General features: G+C 38.3%; 1 protein-coding gene across 1 annotated transcript; it reads right to left on the bottom strand.

Annotated features, from left to right (window-relative positions):
• LOC136837193 (zinc finger BED domain-containing protein 5-like) lies at positions 1-384 on the bottom strand. The gene has a single exon (XM_067101857.1). The coding sequence runs from the start codon at positions 382-384 to the stop codon at positions 1-3; it is 384 nt and encodes a 127-aa protein (XP_066957958.1).
• Between the last annotated feature and the right edge of the window lie 18,799 nt (positions 385-19,183).

The following is a 19,183-nucleotide window of genomic DNA, read 5'->3' as shown; positions in this document are numbered from 1 at the left end:
TTAGTACGTACTCAGCATCAAAATTCTGATCTTATTTAATATGATGGGTGAGCTTGTTTCTGGGAACAGACCATCAAAATCTGGAACTATGTTTGTTAACAGCAGACGCGTATCAGGTGCTGCATCCAACTTGCTTCGGTATTCATTTTTGGTTGCAATATAGCGAGAGGAAGCTGCTTCACACATGTATGTTGTTGCAAAGGGCATAAGATGTTTCAATGCTCTTTTTACTGATTCTGGGTATTCATGCAATAGGTTTGCCCAGAAAGGAAGGAGAAACTCCTTGTTGTATTTAGCTTTCAAAGTAAGGTCAGTTGAAACATCAGTTAGCTGTTGTTTTTCAGTCACTGACAGATTCTGCTTCATCACATTATCTGCATCCATGAATGGGTTGCGTAGCCAGGTCAGAGGGTCTTGACTGCTTTGGAAAATACTCTCATAGATTAATCCTTCAATTGCTGTAGGTGCTGAATCATGCAGTCTCTTGTGCTGTCAGCCAGTTCTAAGGAGTTTTTGTTCAGAAATGCATGGTAATTTGGCAAACACTGTCTGGTTTTTCTTTACACAGACGATCCAGAACTCAATCTTGAGAAGAAAGGACCCAATTCTGTCTTAACATTCAAAATGTTGATATTAAAACCTTGTAATAATAAGTTAAGCTCATTTAATTTCACATATATATCTGCAAGATAGGCCACCTCACATACTCAGACCTCATCAATGAACTGGGTTGACAGAAAAGACTTGTGCTCTCTAGAAATACTTCAGTCTCATTTCTCAGTTCATATACACATGAAAGAATTCTACCACGAGATAGCCAACACACCTCTGTATGTAGCAGCAGAGTTCTGTGAATGGACCCTATCTCATGACACAGTGAGGCAAACATTCAAGAATGAAGAGGGCTAGCCTTGATGAAATTTACTACCTTGACTATTTCATTATGTCTCTTTTTTAGATCACTTGGCATCTTTTTCACAGCTAGTGCCTCTGTATGAAGGCACCAGTGTCTGTGCTCCACAGCTGGTGCAACTTTTTTATGAGACAAATAACACCCTTTACTGGGCCTGTCATTGCCTTTGCACCGTTAGTGCAGACAGCTATGCGCTGGTCCCACCTAAGATCATTTTTGGTGAAGAAAGTGTCCAAGGTCCTAAATATTTCCTCACCTCTTGTCGTTTCAATAGCTTGGCACAACAGCAGATCTTCATGCACAGACTCATCTGAAACATATCGTACAAACACAAGGAGGACAGCAAGACCTGCAATGTATGTAGATTCATCAAGTTGAATGGTGAAGCCCACAGGACTGTTTTATGTGATTTTGAACACTGTTTCACAATTTTCTGCCATCTCTTTGATTCAGCGTGATACCGTGTCATTTGACAGGTGTATGGTGTGAAAATCTTGCTATGCTTCTCTCCTAACATACAGGAAATCACATCTTTCATGCATGGTTTCAATAAAGATTCTGCAGTCGTATGAGCACCAGCCTTAGCAATGTGGTAACTTATGTGGTATGAGGCTTCAAGTGCATTTCTGTTGTTTTAGTAAGCAAATTTCTTGATGGAAGCAATACTCCCTTTTAGCTGATCTCATTATCTTAAGTAATCATTGTGTTTATTAACAAGCTGTGGATGCTTGGTTTCAAGGTGTCTCCTCAGTTTTGCAGGATTCAAAATACTACTAGCCAAAACTTCATGACATTCAACACATTGTCCATCAGGAGTATTTTCACCTCCAACTGACATAAAACCAAATTTTATGTAACTGTCGTCAAATTTGTGCTTCTTTGAATATCCAGTACCAGATGTAGCTCTTGAATCTTGTCACAGAAGTAGAGGTATGTGGTTCATGCAGGGATTCTGTTACATCACTAGCTGCACCTGTCTGTTCAACATGTTCACTACACTCGGTAGAATCAGTGAATGTATTGTGTGTGTATCACCTTGCACCTTCTGCCGTAAGGTGTGGTATTTCAACCAGTTTTCCATCTTAGAAATTTAATTATACAGAGAACAACACAGGGATGACATGAAACGCGTAATGACAGCCAGTGCGACAATATCGGGAGTAAGTAGGTGGGACTGGGACATGTACAAACTTCCAACTGACCTGTACACTTCACATACAGAGTCAGCCTCTCTCTCCCTCTCCTCAAATACAAAAGATTCATCACTCTCATATTTCATTTTATCCATCGAAGATGCAGATGGCCATGAGGAACTAGCTTCTCCAGTGACGTCAGAAGGCCTAGAACTACTTGCCATTGGCGTGTTGGTTGTTTCTGTTCAGACAGGAAGGAGCGAGCCACTGTCCTTAACTTCTTGATCCTTTGGTCTAATGGGAAAACTCTTGATGAGGCTGTGTCTATGACCATTCCCAGGTAAAGAATCCTTTGACTGGACTGAAGATTGACATTTCCAAGTTTATCACGACACCTAAGCCACAACAAAATTGGAGAAGGCGGTCCTTGTCTCGAATTAGCTTCTCCCAGGAGTGTGCTAAGACCAGCCAGTCGTCAAGATATCTTAGGCGGCAAACCCCCTGTGCGTGAACCCATGTCGACACTAAGGTGAAAACTCTTGTGAACACCTGGGGAGCTGTTGTTAGGCCAAAACAAAGGATTTTGAACTGGAACACCAATTCCCCAAGACTGAAGCGAAGAAATTTCCAGGAGGGATAGATTGGGATCTGGAAGTAAGCGTCCTTCAAATCTGTTGTGAGCACATAATCATTGTTTCCGACAGCCGCTAGGACTGTTCGAGGAGTCTCCATCTTGAACTTGGTCTTCCTGATTAAGAGTTCAAAGTTGAAAGGTCTATCACTGGTCTTCAATCACCAGTGGCTTTGTGGACTAAAACGACCCAGCTGTAAAAACCTGGGGAAGGGCGCGTGACTTGCTCTATTGCTCCTTTCTCCATCATCTTCCTCACTTCCTCTTGGAGAGCTAGATGCTTTGGAGAGCCTTGGGCATAAGGGAGCTGAAGGAGAGAGTGATCGAAGAGGGGAGGGGCGAAGTCGAAAAGTAGTAGATATCTTACCTGAAGGATGTCTACCACCCATTGCTCCGCCAAGAAATGCTGCCACTTAGCCCAGTGGCTTGACAGGCATCCCCCTACTGGTGGCAAAGAGTGGGGAGGGGTGCCCACTCTACCGTCTACTTTCTCTGGCCCTGCCTCCAGCTCCTTTTCCCAGCCTGGAAGAGGGGGACTGAAAGGGTCGTTGCTGGGAAGGTTTCTTTGCTGATGACAAAGCAGGTTGAAAAGGCGTGCTTGGAGGAGTTGGTCTTGAAGGCTTCTTGGGAGGAGGTTGTGGTTACTGTCTTAGGGCATTAAAGCAAGAGGGACCAGCTGATTTTGTCACTGTTTGCTGAACAAGACGGTCGTTATTATTTGCTTGACACCTATTGATAGCAGTCTCTAGCTGATCCCTGGGGAAAAGCAGCTGGGAATCTAGGATATCACCATTCCTCAAGAATAACAAGGAGTCAGTGTCAAAAAACCGAGCCACTTTGGAGAGGACTGCATCTCTCCTCATTTGCTGCAAATTAGCCCATAGGTTAGCACTCATGTGGGTAAGCTACGAAATGGCCTTAGCACCAGATTGTAACAACCTGATGTAAGACGCACTGTTAGCTGTAATTTTTGATGAAGAAGAGTAGATTCTGGCCACTGCTGTCAACCACAAATCGAGCTAAAAGACAGTCTGGAAGGCAGAAGAGGCAGCCGACTCCAAAGTTGCTGCTTCTTGAAAAGTGAGGGAATGACCAGTCCCAGCTTTAACTGAATGACATTGGAGTTGACTTGTCTATTTAGAAGTGGCACAAGAGGAGTTGCATAAAATTTTTTATGGCTAGGAAGTGGAGGAAGAAGAAGCTTGACTGGCCTGCTGGAACGAAGAGAGTTAACCTGGCCCGAAATCAAGGAATTGACTCGATTTAGGACAGAGTCTTCATGGCTTGAGCTGGGTAATTCAAAAGATTTTAGAGCCCTTCTTCAGTCCTAGCAAAGCTTCTATACCTGTAGGGACAATCGCAATCGCAGGAGCCACAGCTTTCTTAGAAAGATTATTGAACTCACAAATGAGATCAATACCCTCTGCATAGGAAGTATAAAACTCTTGATTCTCCACATCCTCCACTTCCTGGTCATGAGGATCCCTGTCTGCCTCTTCCATGAATCCGAAGGGTTTAACACCGGGGCATAAGATCCATCAGGCCCTAAGACTTTTGCAGGAGTTGGAACATCTTTTGATGCAGTGGAATTTGAGGTGTCTTGATCACTGGTTCAAGACAGAAATTCTCTTCTCACATGATGGACGTGCATCATCCCACGGCCTGGAAGGGCCATAGTCATGTCTGCGGCCACAGGAAGATGAACGTCAGTGGTGGTCTCTCCTTGGAGATAGAAATGAGGAATGTCGTTGAGGTGAAGAACTGCGAGTCTGCATGCCCGGCTCACCTGGTGTAGAACTGTGACTGTTTCCATCCACACAGCCATGCCTATCTACATGCCCGTGTCCATGAGAATCAGAGGGGAAATCACAATCTTTCTCAGGCAAACATGACCTAGAACGAAGGTAAGACGGACGTCCGGAAGGCCAAGGACTGACTGAACTCCTGGAATGACGGACATAGGAATGAGAACGTGAAGAACGTCCTAGCAGCAGGACATGAAGTAGAACGATGAGACAAGTCTGTTGACAAGAACACGGATGTGACAAATTCCAGCTGTGTGAGGGTAGAACTGCAGAAGAATCCACCACTCAGGATTTCTTGATTAGAGCTTTATTGTCTTTTCTCCGAAATTGCACAGGACGAACTGGGGAAGACAGAATCACTGCAGCTTTCCTCTCGAATGAGGTTCTGGAAGACAAGGCGGATGGACGAGGCACACCACCGACACGTATGGGAGAATCACGGGCGTGGTCTGAGGACAACGGAGAAATGTAGATGGCCCTTTGCCTCCTGGGCCGAGGATCAACGATGAAATCTTTGATCCTCCAGTGTCTGATGAGGTAGAACAAACAGGAGAGGAGATGAAGAAGAAGAGAGATTTACGTTGTTTCTTCTTCAGAACACATCCGTACTTCTCTTGAAAGACCGAGTCAACTTTGTCAAACACAGCCTGAACAAGAGAGTCTGCAGATGGAGCAGTAGATGATGATGTCATTACAGAAACTGAAGACAGCCGTGATGTCACAGGAACAGACGAATTCTATACAGGAGCTGGGATAGCCGTTGATATGGGAGCTGTCATGGCGGCTGAGCAGGAAACCCAAGAAGCTGTAGCCTTAACAGGAGGCGACCCAAGACAATGTGCTGGAAGGTCTAATGGCATCATACCAGGGGAAACAGTGCGAGAACCAGCAAAGTGAAGGTCAGGAGGGCTGGGAACTGTCATGACAGCTGACACTGGAAAGCAAGAAGACATGAAGGCCATCTAAAGTTGGTACCCCTGATAGGCCTAACGAGGCCCAAATGCCAAAACTCTTCTGCACATCCGAACTTGAAACAGACAAAAAGATGGTGTTGCTTCCACCCTCCTGGGTGCAGGGGACCTTCCCACCCTAGAAAGAGGGGGCAGCATGAGGAAATAATCTCCTGACCCTCTCCCAGAACTTCCAAGGATGAGGCAATGGAAGAATGGGAAGGGGTAAAATCTTCCAAGGAAGAAGAAGCAACTGGGGAAGGTCTGGACAAGGGAGAAGCAGAACAATTAGGAGCTTGAGAAACATCCATCCAAGTAGGAGAGAACCCTTCCCAAGGAAGCAAGAAAACATGAACAAGGGTAGTTTCCTACACTGGGACATTTCCTCTGCGGCTTAAGGGAATGCTTAGATGAGTTTTGGGATTGCATTATCAAAAGTCAAAACACACGCACCCAAAACACACAATACATCACTATGACGCAAAAATCTTAAACCAAGGAAACGCAGGCAAGGAAGGAGAAACCGGCCTTAGGGAGGAGAGCGAAAGTATGTCCTTCTCTGAAGGCGGTAAGAAGACTAAATATGTTGTGAGATTAGAGATTAGGTCGTTGTCTGCTTCCTCCCTTATCCCTGTGACTGATGCCAGATGCCACCAATTCCTTGCATAAACAATTCTTATTGTTTTTTACTGGTTTCCAGCTGGCACCAGAAGGTTTATCGTAATGTAAAGACTTCAGGTTTGTTAGCTATGAAAAATACAAATTAATTTTAAAATTTGTCATGTTAGGTTACATGATATATAGCACTTGATACACATTCCCATCCAGACACCAGAGATAAATCTAGGAAAGTGGATTATGAAGAACTTTATTCACATTCCTTTCCTGACACAAGAAATGAATCTAGGGAAGTGGATTTTTGTAAATAGTATGCTCAGACTATGCTAAATCATTTCCCCTTTGGTATTGTCCTTCTCTTCTATTGAGACCTTAGGATGGTCATTATGCCACCAGGTCTGAATTTTCCTTCCTACTTGTAGCTAATCCTAGTTTTGGAGATTAGTGGCTTTGTTCTTTGGAGCATTACTAGCAAGTCTCTTTTTGATAGAGCCTAGAATTATGGTGCAAGAAACTGTATTTTACGGTTTTTTGTAGTAACCTGGGGATAAAATTACTTTCAGCCATCAGTGTCAAAAAGTGAATAAATATGAGACTAGTTTTCACAAAGCCAAGAAATCCAGCACTGGAGTTGTTGGAGTATATCTTTTTTCCATGTAATAAAGACAGCCCAGTAGTGCATCCAATTTTATGCCTGGGATAAACTTGTCACTAAGATGGCCAGGGCTATTGTAGTTTGTCATATCACCATTTACGTAACAGTACAAGTTTTGTACTGTATAAAATAAAAGGACTGGTAGCTCAATTTCTGATACATGCTTACTCCCCATCCTCATTTCACAGAAATGGCTTAAGAGTAAGATTTTTGAAATCTCACTGAATATAGTAAAATTTTAAATCTGTTACCTAGATAATGCTAGGTCTTATCATGTACCTTTAGTTTTATTCACAGCTTCACTTCTCAAGAGAAATTGATTGTCATAAAATTATCTATTTTTTGGTATTTCTCCATTTTTATAAGAAGACAGCCCCATAGAGGGGTACCACTTCTGTGGCACACTGCAGACACTAAATGTTGTTGCAGAGTCCCTGCTTCCCCACCTGTTACTTTCCATCAGTTTCCATTAGTATTTTCGTACTTCTTTAACTTTACCTTACTCCAATTTTTGGCTATCATTTAAGAACAAAACCTTTTGTTGAGCTGTGTGAGAGGTGAAATGTGATTTGATGATCCCATTAAATTAATTTACAATAAAAATACACAAGTATTAGGAACCGGCAGAGTACAGGTAATACAAATGTCACTCAAGTCTCATGAAATGATAAGTAACATAGAAAGTGGAGTAGCCAACTTATCAGGGAAGCGCTAATTATTTCGTCCACCTTAGTTATTCATATACCATTTCTTGTACAGTCCAACCCTGAAAATCCGGCATTCCATGGTCCAGGACATTTTTTAATCAGCCACCGTTAGTTCTTGAGCGGCTATGAGGGTGACGCCACACATTTCAGTTTCTGGATTTTTTCAGATTTCAGAACTGAAGGTTGCTCCTTAAATACATAAGCACAGTTTATTTCCAACAAAAACATTCTGTAAAACTAAAAAATATACAGCATACAAAAGAACCATAATTTGCATATGCACTTGTATTTTTCAATCTCGTGTATCATGCGATCATTAAAGTTTCGTCCCAAACATGATTTCATCATATACTTTGTGTACAGGCAGTCCTCAGTTATCGGTGGGGGTTCCATTCTGGGGGTGTGATGATAACCGAAAATCGGCGATTTCCGGCACTTTTTCGGCGATTTTCGGGCTTATCGGTGCCGAAAGGTGCCGATTTTCGGTTATTGGCGCCTCTGTTAGGTATGTATTGGTGCCAATACCCCAATTATCAGTGCCAATAAGTGGAAATCTGCAATTTTCGGCACCGAAAATTGTAGATTTTCGTCGCTAGACAAGCTCCATGAAACTAGATCGCCATTAACCGAGCCTGCCGTTAACAGAGGACTGCCTGTATAGTGCGAGATGTATTTTCAGTAGATTACACCATGATAGGCTTTCTATGCCTGTCTCAGTTTTGGTGGATACCATTGATAATGCACATTACATCTGAGTTAGCTTTTAACTAATAAATAGGCCTAGAAGCCAAAGTTCATTAGATTAAATATGAATCTTCATACATTAAATCAGGCTTACCAACATTGTGACTTGCCCAAGAATTCTTCACTATTTCTTATAATTAACAACCACTTACTACTGCCATCAACAACAGCAAGTACTGACATAAACAATCGAATCGAGAAACAGCTGTTTGCTGATGTCAGTTACCTAAGTAACGCATGTTTAGTAAGGGTTGCGTTACAGTTGTCGACTAGTTAAAAATTTGCTAATTTTTGATGGTGACTTTCATAAATAAGAATAAGATAAATCTTTATTCATCCTTCACTCAGTGGAGAGGAAGGTGTTAGGAAAGTATGCCACTAAATTTATGGTTGTAGTTGTGGCTGAAGAAACAAAGAAACAAATAATGTGCAGGCCACAAAATGTTTTGGAAAAGGCAAAAGCAATATTAGATACTAGCAAAATCACACCTTTACTTCATTTAACTTACTGCATAAAGTAAGTTGCATTTTTAAACCCAGCAGTGATAATTGACAGAAAAAAAGGAATTTCTGAATTGCGTCTCATTTAGCAACCAATGGCTGTGATGATGTTGGTAAAATGCAGTCAGCTGATGATTTTAAGAATGTAAACATTATCAGAATGCAAATGGCTTGGCTCCTGTAAACATTATCAGAATGCAAATGGCACCTGAATGCTATGTTCATAAATTATAATAAAATAATATGACAACAATGCATGAAATATAACTTCATACAGTATGTAAAACAAGTTTTATTATAAATGTCATTCTTAGTAAAACTGTTACAGTATTTGAATTTTGCAAATGTTTATCTTTTGGTGTAACAACCTTTAAGGGGTCAAGAGTTTCTCTCTCACATGTGCAGGTTTAAAGAAACAAAAGCAGCAGATTTTTAGGTTTTTGCTGAAAATGAAACAGAAATGTTTAAAGTGCTGGAAAACTTAAATGGTGCCAGGAGATCAGAACGCGACAGTGCGCTTTTCAAGTGGTTTAAGCTCCGACGAACCGAAGGTGTAAACATTTCCGGGGAGACACTTATGGAGCATGCAAGAGTTTTCATAAGGAACTAAACCTAACAAATGACAGTGATTATTCATAAGCTTTGTTCTACTTTTGATAACACAGCGATATAGATGTGGAATTAGCTGCCAAGACTTTGTTTACATAGGGGTTTTTTAGGGGTGATTTCTTTCGTCTGGGATTTCCTGTGGTCCAGCTATGGCCTGGTCCCAAGAGGTCGAACTGTAGTAGTTTTGGTACTGATAATATAAGCATAATCTATAAATGTAAGCACTCAAACAGTTCCTTGTAACTCACAAGTCCAATTTTCTATGATTCTGGGATAAAAGAAATAAGCCTGGCCAGAGGTTTTTATCTAGCTGACAAGATAAAAACTTGCATTATAACCAACACCATGTTAAGAATGGCACTGATTGGTTGAAGGACATTAACAATTCCTGATTTATGGTTTATTTTGCACACAGGTTAGGGCAGTCAGACTGAGGATCTGGACATTTATTTTTTTGAAAATTGACATGGTATTTCTGAAATTATTCTCTTGATACCTCATAATTATGCACAGCATATCCTCCTGGAAGCTGGTTTATTCATCATGCCAAAGAAAATATCAAGATATGAACTGTTATACTTTGTATATATTGAATCTGAATGTTACTCGTACTATCATGGTGCAATAAATTTAGAATTAAATGTTCAGTGTATGAAATTGATATATAAGTTCTGATATTGTATTAGTTGCACAAATATTCAGGAACACAGTAAGAGCACTTATTACTATGTTCTGTATGAAATAGATATAACTTTAATATATATCTGTTTATTATACCTTCAACATATCCTATTATGAAAGCTGTTCAGCTGATCTAAATGGGAGAAGCAGTTACAGCATAGGATGAGTTAGATCCACTTGTCTGTTTAAGCGGCCCTGTAATTACAAAATCTCCTTTAAATGTAAGTACTGTATCCAGTTTGTACATTTTTACAATGGTTGCTAATGAATATTAATTTTTAGCCTATCTTCCTATCTTCTTATCTCAGTACAGTGGTGATAAAATCTTGTTAATATGCAGTTCAGTATTATTTTTATGATATAGTAACAGCTATTTGTGTTGACCTGACTATCAAGAATAGGACATTTCACCTTTATGTACTGTATATACAGTATGTGATAGTGATTTGTAGGCCAAGCATACTTAACACTCCACTGGGGTACAGTTCCTAAAAAGTAATGTAGGCATCTAACCAGGGGATGGAACAGTACCTCATTGGCTAACAGTAGTGAAAATACCATTATCAGTCTTCACATTTAGTATTGAAAAGAACAGTAAAGTGCAAAGGAGAATCAGTAGAGTTAGATTGTATGGATGTTGGCTGCATGTTGTAAGTAACTTGCAGAATACATCATTCCCTAGGCTGAAAAAGCTGTAAATATCCTTTAACCCTTAAACGCCTGTTGGACGTTTTAAACGTCATCAAAAATTGTCTGTCGAATGCCGAGTGGACGTTGCAAACGTCGACTGAAAATGCTTTTTTTAAATATTTGCGGAAAAATGATTATAGGCCTAGTTTGCGGAAGATTTCAAATCACGCGTCTTGGCAGATGCTGGGAGTTCACGGATCCAGGTGTTGTGTTGTTTTTGAGCGTCACCCAGACGCGCATGCGCGAATTCCCTCCTACTCACGCCAGGTAGCATCAGCGTTGGACCTTGCGGGAGCGATATTTTGACACAGACATGTTTTGCAGAACTTTGGCGAGTGTTTGCGTATTTGTGCTGCAACAGGACGTTTGTAGATATGTCACAAAGGCGTCAGGACCGTGAAAGGCGCATACTGCCTGTCGGAAGTGAGCGTGTGAGGCGAGTTTTAGACTGGGATGCTGGAGAAGGACCCAGCAACCAAAGTGAATTTTAACATTCGGTCAACTTTGACTCGACCGAAATGATCGAAAAACGCATCCGTAAGCCATAATTATTACATTCGAGTAACAATCAATCATTTACCTTCATTTTGCAACAAACGGAAAGTCTCTAGCACAATATTTAGAATTTTGGTGAATTTTTGAAAAAAAAAACTTTCCTCCGCTCCACACGACGAACTCCGCTGAAAATCCTGTCATTTCTTGTGTCAGCTTGCCGTAATTTTTTCGTCGTTTCATATTATTCGTTACATAAAGTGTTATACATCAAAATGTGCACAATTTCATGTAGAATACAACAAAAAATATATCATTCCTTTAGCTCTTCACAGTTTTTAATATTTTCATCATTCCTTTAGAAATCACAATAACTGACAAAATTTTAACATTCGGTCAACTTTGATTTGACCGAAATGATCGAAAAACGCATCCGTAAGCCATAATTATTACATTCGAGTAACAATCAATCATTTACCTTCATTTTGCAACAAACGGAAAGTCTCTAGAACATTATTTAGATTTTTGGTGAATTTTTGAAAAAAAATTTTCCTTCGCTCCACGCGTGCGGACTCCGCTGAAAATCCTGTCATTTCTTGCGTCAGCTTGCCGTAATTTTTTCGCCGTTTCATATTATTCATTACATAAAGTGTTATACATCAAAATGTGCGCAATTTCATGTAGAATACAACAAAAAATATGTCATTCCTGTAGCTCTTCACAGTTTTTTAATATTTTCGCCGAAATCACGATAACTGACAAAATTTTAACATTCGGTCAACTTTGACTCGACTGAAATGATCGAAAAATGCATCCGTAAGCCATAATTATTACATTCGAGTAACAATCAATCATTTACCTTCATTTTGCAACAAACGGAAAGTCTCTAGCACAATATGTAGATTTTTGGTGAATTTTTTGAAAAAAATTTTCCATTCGGTCAACTTGCTCAAATGATCGAAAATGCATCCGTAAGGGACTCCACTGAAAATCCTGTCATTTCTTGCGTCAGCTTGCCGTAATTTTTTCAGCTTACCGTAATTTTTTCCGTTTCATATTATTTGTTACATAAAGTGTTATACATCAAAATGTGCGCAATTTCATGTAGAATACAACAAAAAATATATCATTCCTTTAGCTCTTCACAGTTTTTTTATATTTACATCGAAATAACGATAAATGGAAAAAATCAACCTTGATCAACTTTAACTCAATCGAAATGGTTCAAAAATGCAATTGTAAGCTAAAAACTTACAGCCTAGTAATATTCAATCAATTTCCTTCATTTTGGCACAATTGGAAAGTCTCTAGCACAATATTTTGATTTTTGGTGAATTTTGAAAAAACTTTTTTTACGTCCGCGCGTTACGAATTCATGCATCATTTTGTGATAATATTTTCTCTGTGTTGCTTTAATCGTTTTACAATCTGTTATATACCAAACTCATCGCAATTTAGTGTACAATACAACTAAAAAAATTAACTCATTAGCTTCAACCGTTTTCCTTTGTACAATTATATACGATTTGTATATATTCAATTATATACGAGTTTTTTTTCATCAGAAATTATTTCTTCGTCATCCGATATTCCAATATTTATATATGATTAAAAGTGATATTTTTTTATTTCTGATGGTTTTGCATACTAAACTTCAGGCAATGAGAAAAAAGGAGCCAAAAATGAACTCTTAATCTTGAAAACTAAGCGTGCTGTGATTTTTTTAAAAAAACTTTTTTTCCGCTTCGGCGCTACCTCTCAGAGGCCGCCGGCATACGGGAGACATTTTTGAAAATAGGGCTTCGGCGTTAAAGGGTTAATTGTTATGACCAATGTCAGATGCTTGTGTGACCTTTAACCTCTGCATATTGCCATCAGTAGTTGATTATGCATGCATAACATGGTCTCCTTGTATAGACCACATATACCAAAGGCTAAATTCATATGTGACATATGACCTCTTAAGTTTGATTGTGACCTTTACACATTGGTTTATTAGTGGAGAATGAATGTCAGATATGAAGTCTCTGCTTGTATAGATCATAATTTCCTGTCATTGTTAAATTCTTGTTTGACTTTTGACTTCTAAAGTATGCCCTTGACCTCACTTTGCACATGGGGTTCATGCCAGATATCAAGTTTATCTCAAAGTTTATAATTTAAGGCTTACATTGACTCTCTGACTTTTGACACCCAAATAAGCCCATGATTTCATTCTGTACATCAAGATCATTAGTGGATTGTGCATGCCAAATATGAAGTCATGTCATTATTCAAAAGGTATGGAATTAGAAGAGGGACATCTACACAGACACATTGTTAAAATTTTTAGTTTCTTGACACTATTTTATATAGCTCATTTATAAATGCTTTAGGATTTGTGAGAAACTATCTTCTAATTACGAGGTTACAATAATATATGTACCTTATAACTGAAAATTTATATGAAAATAATTATATGTATGAGGTTAGCCTCCAAGGTCTAAAGTAAAATGTTTGTTGAAAGTACAGTCACTGCAAAAAGACTTTGAACCCAACCCCATATAAGGATGAAAATAGGTTTTGATATTTTTGCAATTTCTAGGAGTTAATTGAGTTTCTTCATGTGTCTCGCATTGCCATGGGTCTGGGAGTAACAGAGTTCTTCTTATCCAGACAGAAAATGTTGGACAAGCAGTCGGAGGAGTCAGACGTTTGTGTATGTTCTCCTGCCCTATCCTCATATAATTTTTGTATGCTATGTTTTGTGTTCTTGCATGCTTAATGATTAAACGGACCTAAGAAATCCCAATCAGTTATGAAGAACATGCACATTGTTACATTATGAACAAGCAGGATTACATTATGAACAAGCAGGAAGTCTGTGACAGCCATAGCCAAAGAGATGGGCCTCTTACAAAGTATGGTTTCCGTGTGGTACCAATGTGCCAACAAGACTGACTTGGGAACAGCACTGCAATGTAAAAAAAAATTCTCTGGAAAAAAATGATGAAATAAATTTTTGGATAGTTAACTACTGTTAAATTTAGTTTATATCTTTGAGCCATCAGGTGCAATCAGCATTCAAAATAAAAAAAAATAATGCTTGACTAACCCACTAGAGGTGGTGCAGGCACAAACCTTAGTTCGAAGACATGCAATGGATTCCTGTCTGTGGAGAAGACCAACAGAAAAGGTTGGTCACAATGGGATGGGGGGGGGGGATCTTCACTTAAAAATATATGGTCAAATTTCTGACCAGTAAAGGAAGAATATTTCTCAGTTACCTATTATTTTGCTGTTGAACCACTTAGGGAGCAAAAGAAGGCAGAGCAGGAGTGAGAGGGGAATTAACCTGTCAGGCAATGGAGGAGGAGGAGAAGCAACACCAGGAGAAAAGGGAAATGACCGATTAGGCTTATGGTCTGCCCAAATGAATTGTCTATGTGATCTATGAGCCTGTCTCATCTTTCGGTACTTCACAAAATTATTCATCCTCTCATCAGATCACTCTTATTTTCTTCCAAACGAGAAGAAAAACCACACTCCTGCCCCAGCAGCTAGGCTAACACACACACGTGGCCATTATGCACAACCTTGAAGCATTTGGTTTGCACAAACTCTTTCCCATACAGCATAATGCTTTCATCTGCTGAAGATGACATAATGCAAAAACAGAAAACAAGCACATATCATATAGGAGAAAATCAGTCAGAAATAGTCAAAATTATTACTAAAAGTGATTCACACTGTCTGCACAAGGACACGGCAGGAAGAACTCTGACAAACATGTAAACATTCCAACTCCCCCTAGTGGGGAAAGGTGATTACAGAGACGGTTCTAGTGGGTTAGTTGAGCATTATTTTTTCTATTTAGAATGCCAATCACACCTGATGGTGCGAAGATATAAGCTAACTTTAACATTAAGTAAGATTCATTCCAAATAAAAAAACGACTACTGAAAAGACCGACAACTTTATCTAAAGGATTGTTGTGGAACAACCACAGTTCCAGTCAAGATTTTGAAGACAGTAAATCTCGTCTTACTTGGAAATGTCTTCAAAGAATTGTACATCATTTGCAGGAAAATCTTGGACTCCCTTCTCTAAAAAGAAGTCTCTCATTTCAGAAGCAGTGGCTGTCATAGATCGCCCCCTTCTCCATATGTAACAATATCTGCCTTCTTCATTACTGAAAAGGATTTCGTAGGCAAGTTTAATCATTAGGTATGCAGGAACACAAAACATAGCATACTCAAATTATGAGGACGAGGCAGGAGCGAATGCACAAACATCTAATACTCCTGTCTAGATGGAAGACTTCTGCAGCATCCCAGACCCATGGCAATGCCAAAAGTACAATAGTGTGATGAAAATCAGTTCACTCCTGCTAGAAATCACATAAAAAGTTTGAACACATATTTCATCAATAAATGGGCCTGCGTTCTATGTTTTTGCTGTGACTCTAGAGACTTCATGTACAGTATGTCTTGAGATTCTGTATAAATCAGTTCATAAAACAGATTTCATTCATATTAAGGATGGTACAAGGGAATCACAGTATTTGATTTGATACCTTGAGGATGTAATCTTTCACATAGTCGTCATTATTTTATAACTGGAAAATTATAAATTTTAACAATAGAAAAATGCTGTATAGAAGTATGTGAACTATTTTTAAAGGAAGTTTGAAATCTGATTTGAATGTGGCTTCATAATTATATGAAACACTTATTAAGATATTTGGAAGACACAGCTTCCATTTCCATTCCCCCCTCCATGCAATAAAAAAAAAAAAAAACAGATGAACTTGCAAACTGTTACAGCTCCCTTGACACCTAGGTTAAATATAGCAGACATGCAGTCAAAGGATGTACCTGCTTTCACAAACTCAACCTTTATGCAAGTGCACCTAGAACACATCATGGACTTCCTGGACATACAGAGGTCAGATTAAACTACCTATTAATACTTAGTGAAGGTCATGGAAGAAACAATAGTAGAAATTTTCATTGACCCTCTCCAATTACTGTCTCGGAAGGAGAGTGACCAAGGGCCAAGAGGGAAGGTAATCGGAACACTGTAGGAAAGGAACCAGAGTACCTTAAAATTACCAAAACTACTGTTTGATATAGGGCAGTAGATCATGGTGTTGCACAGGTATGGTTCAGAATCCAGAGTTTGGTGGGCAATATTTACGTTCCTTTGACACTAGCTAACATCTCAGAGAGCAGTCCCATCTTGCTGGGACAGCACCACAGCTCCCATTACCTGTCTATTACCTAGGAAGTGAAGACACAGTATGAAGACTGCCTTTTCAATAGGTAAGCCAGTCAAATTAATTTACCATGACCTAATGTTTGCTTTAAATGGAAACGTAAAAGAACCTGAAAACTATTTGGCATAAACAGATATTAATGTGACCAAGGAGCAATAAAAGGCATAGCAAGGATGGAAATTTAAATCTATTACATCATGATATTGTGTGAGCTAGTTCAGAATGACATTCAGTGCAAAAATATGTTCCTGACATATTTATAAAAATAGGGGTGGATATTAATATGCTGGTAATAAAACAGTAATTACAAATAGTAGACATTTGATAACATTTATTTGTATCAAATATATTATGGAGCTTACACAGATAACTATAATATAAATTATCAATTTGTGTAGATTTGTCATATATATACCCATACATAATTTATTACAGATTTAACCTTTTACAGTAAAATTATGATTTAATTATCATCTCTTCCAGAATATGATAACCTTTGCTGCTGGGTAATTTCCCCCATAGAGCTCTTACATTTAGGGTGATTTACCACTATTACCAAAATAAGTATTTCAGTATTATGGTATTTTGGCATTTTGCTTTATAACAAATTAATTCCTAAAGCACAATGCTAACATTAAGCTAGCATGTACTTCAGTATGAATAGGCAACAAGCAAATCTCTAGTGGCCATTTGCAGCTGACAGTTTTATTATACATTTATCCTTCATCTTCACCAAATGACTGAACCTTACAAACATTTTATAAGGCTTTTAATTACTTATATGATAGAGAATCTTATAAAATAATAACACTAAAATATAATAAAGAGAGAAATAAGAGATGCCCAAGTTCTACTCTAATAGTTAGTGTTACAGTACTAATATTTGCATGGAGGCATTTCTTGACAGAAGATAATGGCAAATAAATTTGGTGTTTCTTTGCCATTTACATATCTGAAAGAATGACTGATAAATATGATAGTGGTACATATGAAGATGATGTAGATTCTGGTAGTGAATATCTCTTATTTATGCAGCATAACATTTTTCTCTCTATCATTTCCACGGGTTTCCATGCAAGTCTGTGCACCACACAGTCAGTTATAGTTTAATAGCTTGTTTATATGCTCCTGTAATTATGTTTTTTTTATAAGATAACACATGTTTTGTCAAAATAGCCTAGGGTATGATCTGACATGGGTATCTTTAGCCTTTTGTTGGGCAATGTAAAGCAATTAACCTGTGTAGGGTGAAACTGCCTGTACCAAAGTATAGCCAGCTATATAATAACAGTAAAAATATAATCCATATGATAAAAATGACTTAAACTTCTTAACCCTTAAAGGTTGGCCTCTGCCACAGTTACATTTTACAGTCAATACATTTTCTTCTTTCAATACAAAATGGTCAGGCACTTTCCAATGAAGTAAAAAAACCGTTCATTCGTTTTTTTATATTTGGAGCCATTATGATGTAATTTAGACACCAACATGCAAAAGAAAACTACAGGCTGTCCCCGGTTTATGACGGGGGTTCCGTTCCTACGCCATGTCTTAAGGGTATCGGCGGGGTCAGGGATTAATTTTGAGTGACGGTGTTCAAACTTCTACAGGTGTTACCTCTAGTTTGACCGAAGATGCATACAAAATTTCAGGTGAATTGGAAAAACTTTTTTTTAACGAATATTTTTCTTTTTAAACATAACATTTTTTGTGTTTTTTAAAGTACATCTCCTTCATTATTTATCATTCAATTTAAAAACAAAAGTAATAGCAGAAAGTTTAGTTCTATCAAATAAAACAGCAAACTCAAAAATCTAATATGTGATGTATGCTATTTTAAAAAAATATTTTAAAAGTGCAATAAAAATACCATAAAATTATATATTAAATCTTGGTAAAAAAATTTTTTTAGAAAAAAAGAAAAATAAATTTGCCAATGTGTTCTCTCACTATCTTTGTTCAAATTGCTTTTTAGATTTTTAAAATCCATTCATAAATACCTTTGAGAAAATGCAGTTAAAGTTTTGCTAACCATTTATTTTGCTTTAGAAGCATATAAAGTTTCTTGGAAAAAGTACATTTGTTCCCTCTCTTTATAAGAGATATATTATTCCTCTAAAAAAACACTTATCACTTAAAAAAAATAGTTTATCATAATTATTTTTGGGGATAATCATAGAATGCCACTTCTTGTGCAAGGTTTTTAGGAGGCTATGCTCCTTCAATCCTCCTTTTGATGTTCTTTGCTTTCTTGAATGCATAGCAGACATTCGTTTCTGGTCTTCTCTTTCATCTGAAGGCCTTTCAGGCTTTTGTCATTTTTCTCATAATAGGCAGTAATGAACTTGCTGCATAGCTGATATCATGTTCCAATCTTTATGACCGTGCTATCACTCAGTTTATTGAGTCCTCCAAGCTCACTCCTAAACATAACTTTGTTTGTTGTTGTTACATATTTTGAAACATATTGTGTATCTTTTTCAAGGCCATAAGATGAAAGACAATTCCGTGGTTTATGCATTCTTCCTTGAGCACTGGATATGGAGTGCCATAAGGACCAGTGCCCTCATTCAAACTGCATACTCCTTTATATGCTGTCGAATCCCCTTCACCAACAAATACTTTATAGTATATGAATTCCCTGTCTAGTGATCTTTGCCACAATGCCAAAGCTTCAATATCGAAGCTCAACAAACATCTCGAAAATGCTCATTCTCTCTTCCTCCTCCCTCCTCATCATCAGATAACAAAACAAAGTCGTCTTTCATCAATATAATATTTTGCAAGGGAATAATAG

The sequence above is a fragment of the Macrobrachium rosenbergii genome, chromosome 4 (assembly GCF_040412425.1).
Source record: "Macrobrachium rosenbergii isolate ZJJX-2024 chromosome 4, ASM4041242v1, whole genome shotgun sequence".
NCBI lineage: Eukaryota > Metazoa > Arthropoda > Malacostraca > Decapoda > Palaemonidae > Macrobrachium > Macrobrachium rosenbergii.
Note: the sequence above shows the minus strand (reverse complement) of the source record. Positions and strands in the feature narration are given on the sequence as shown.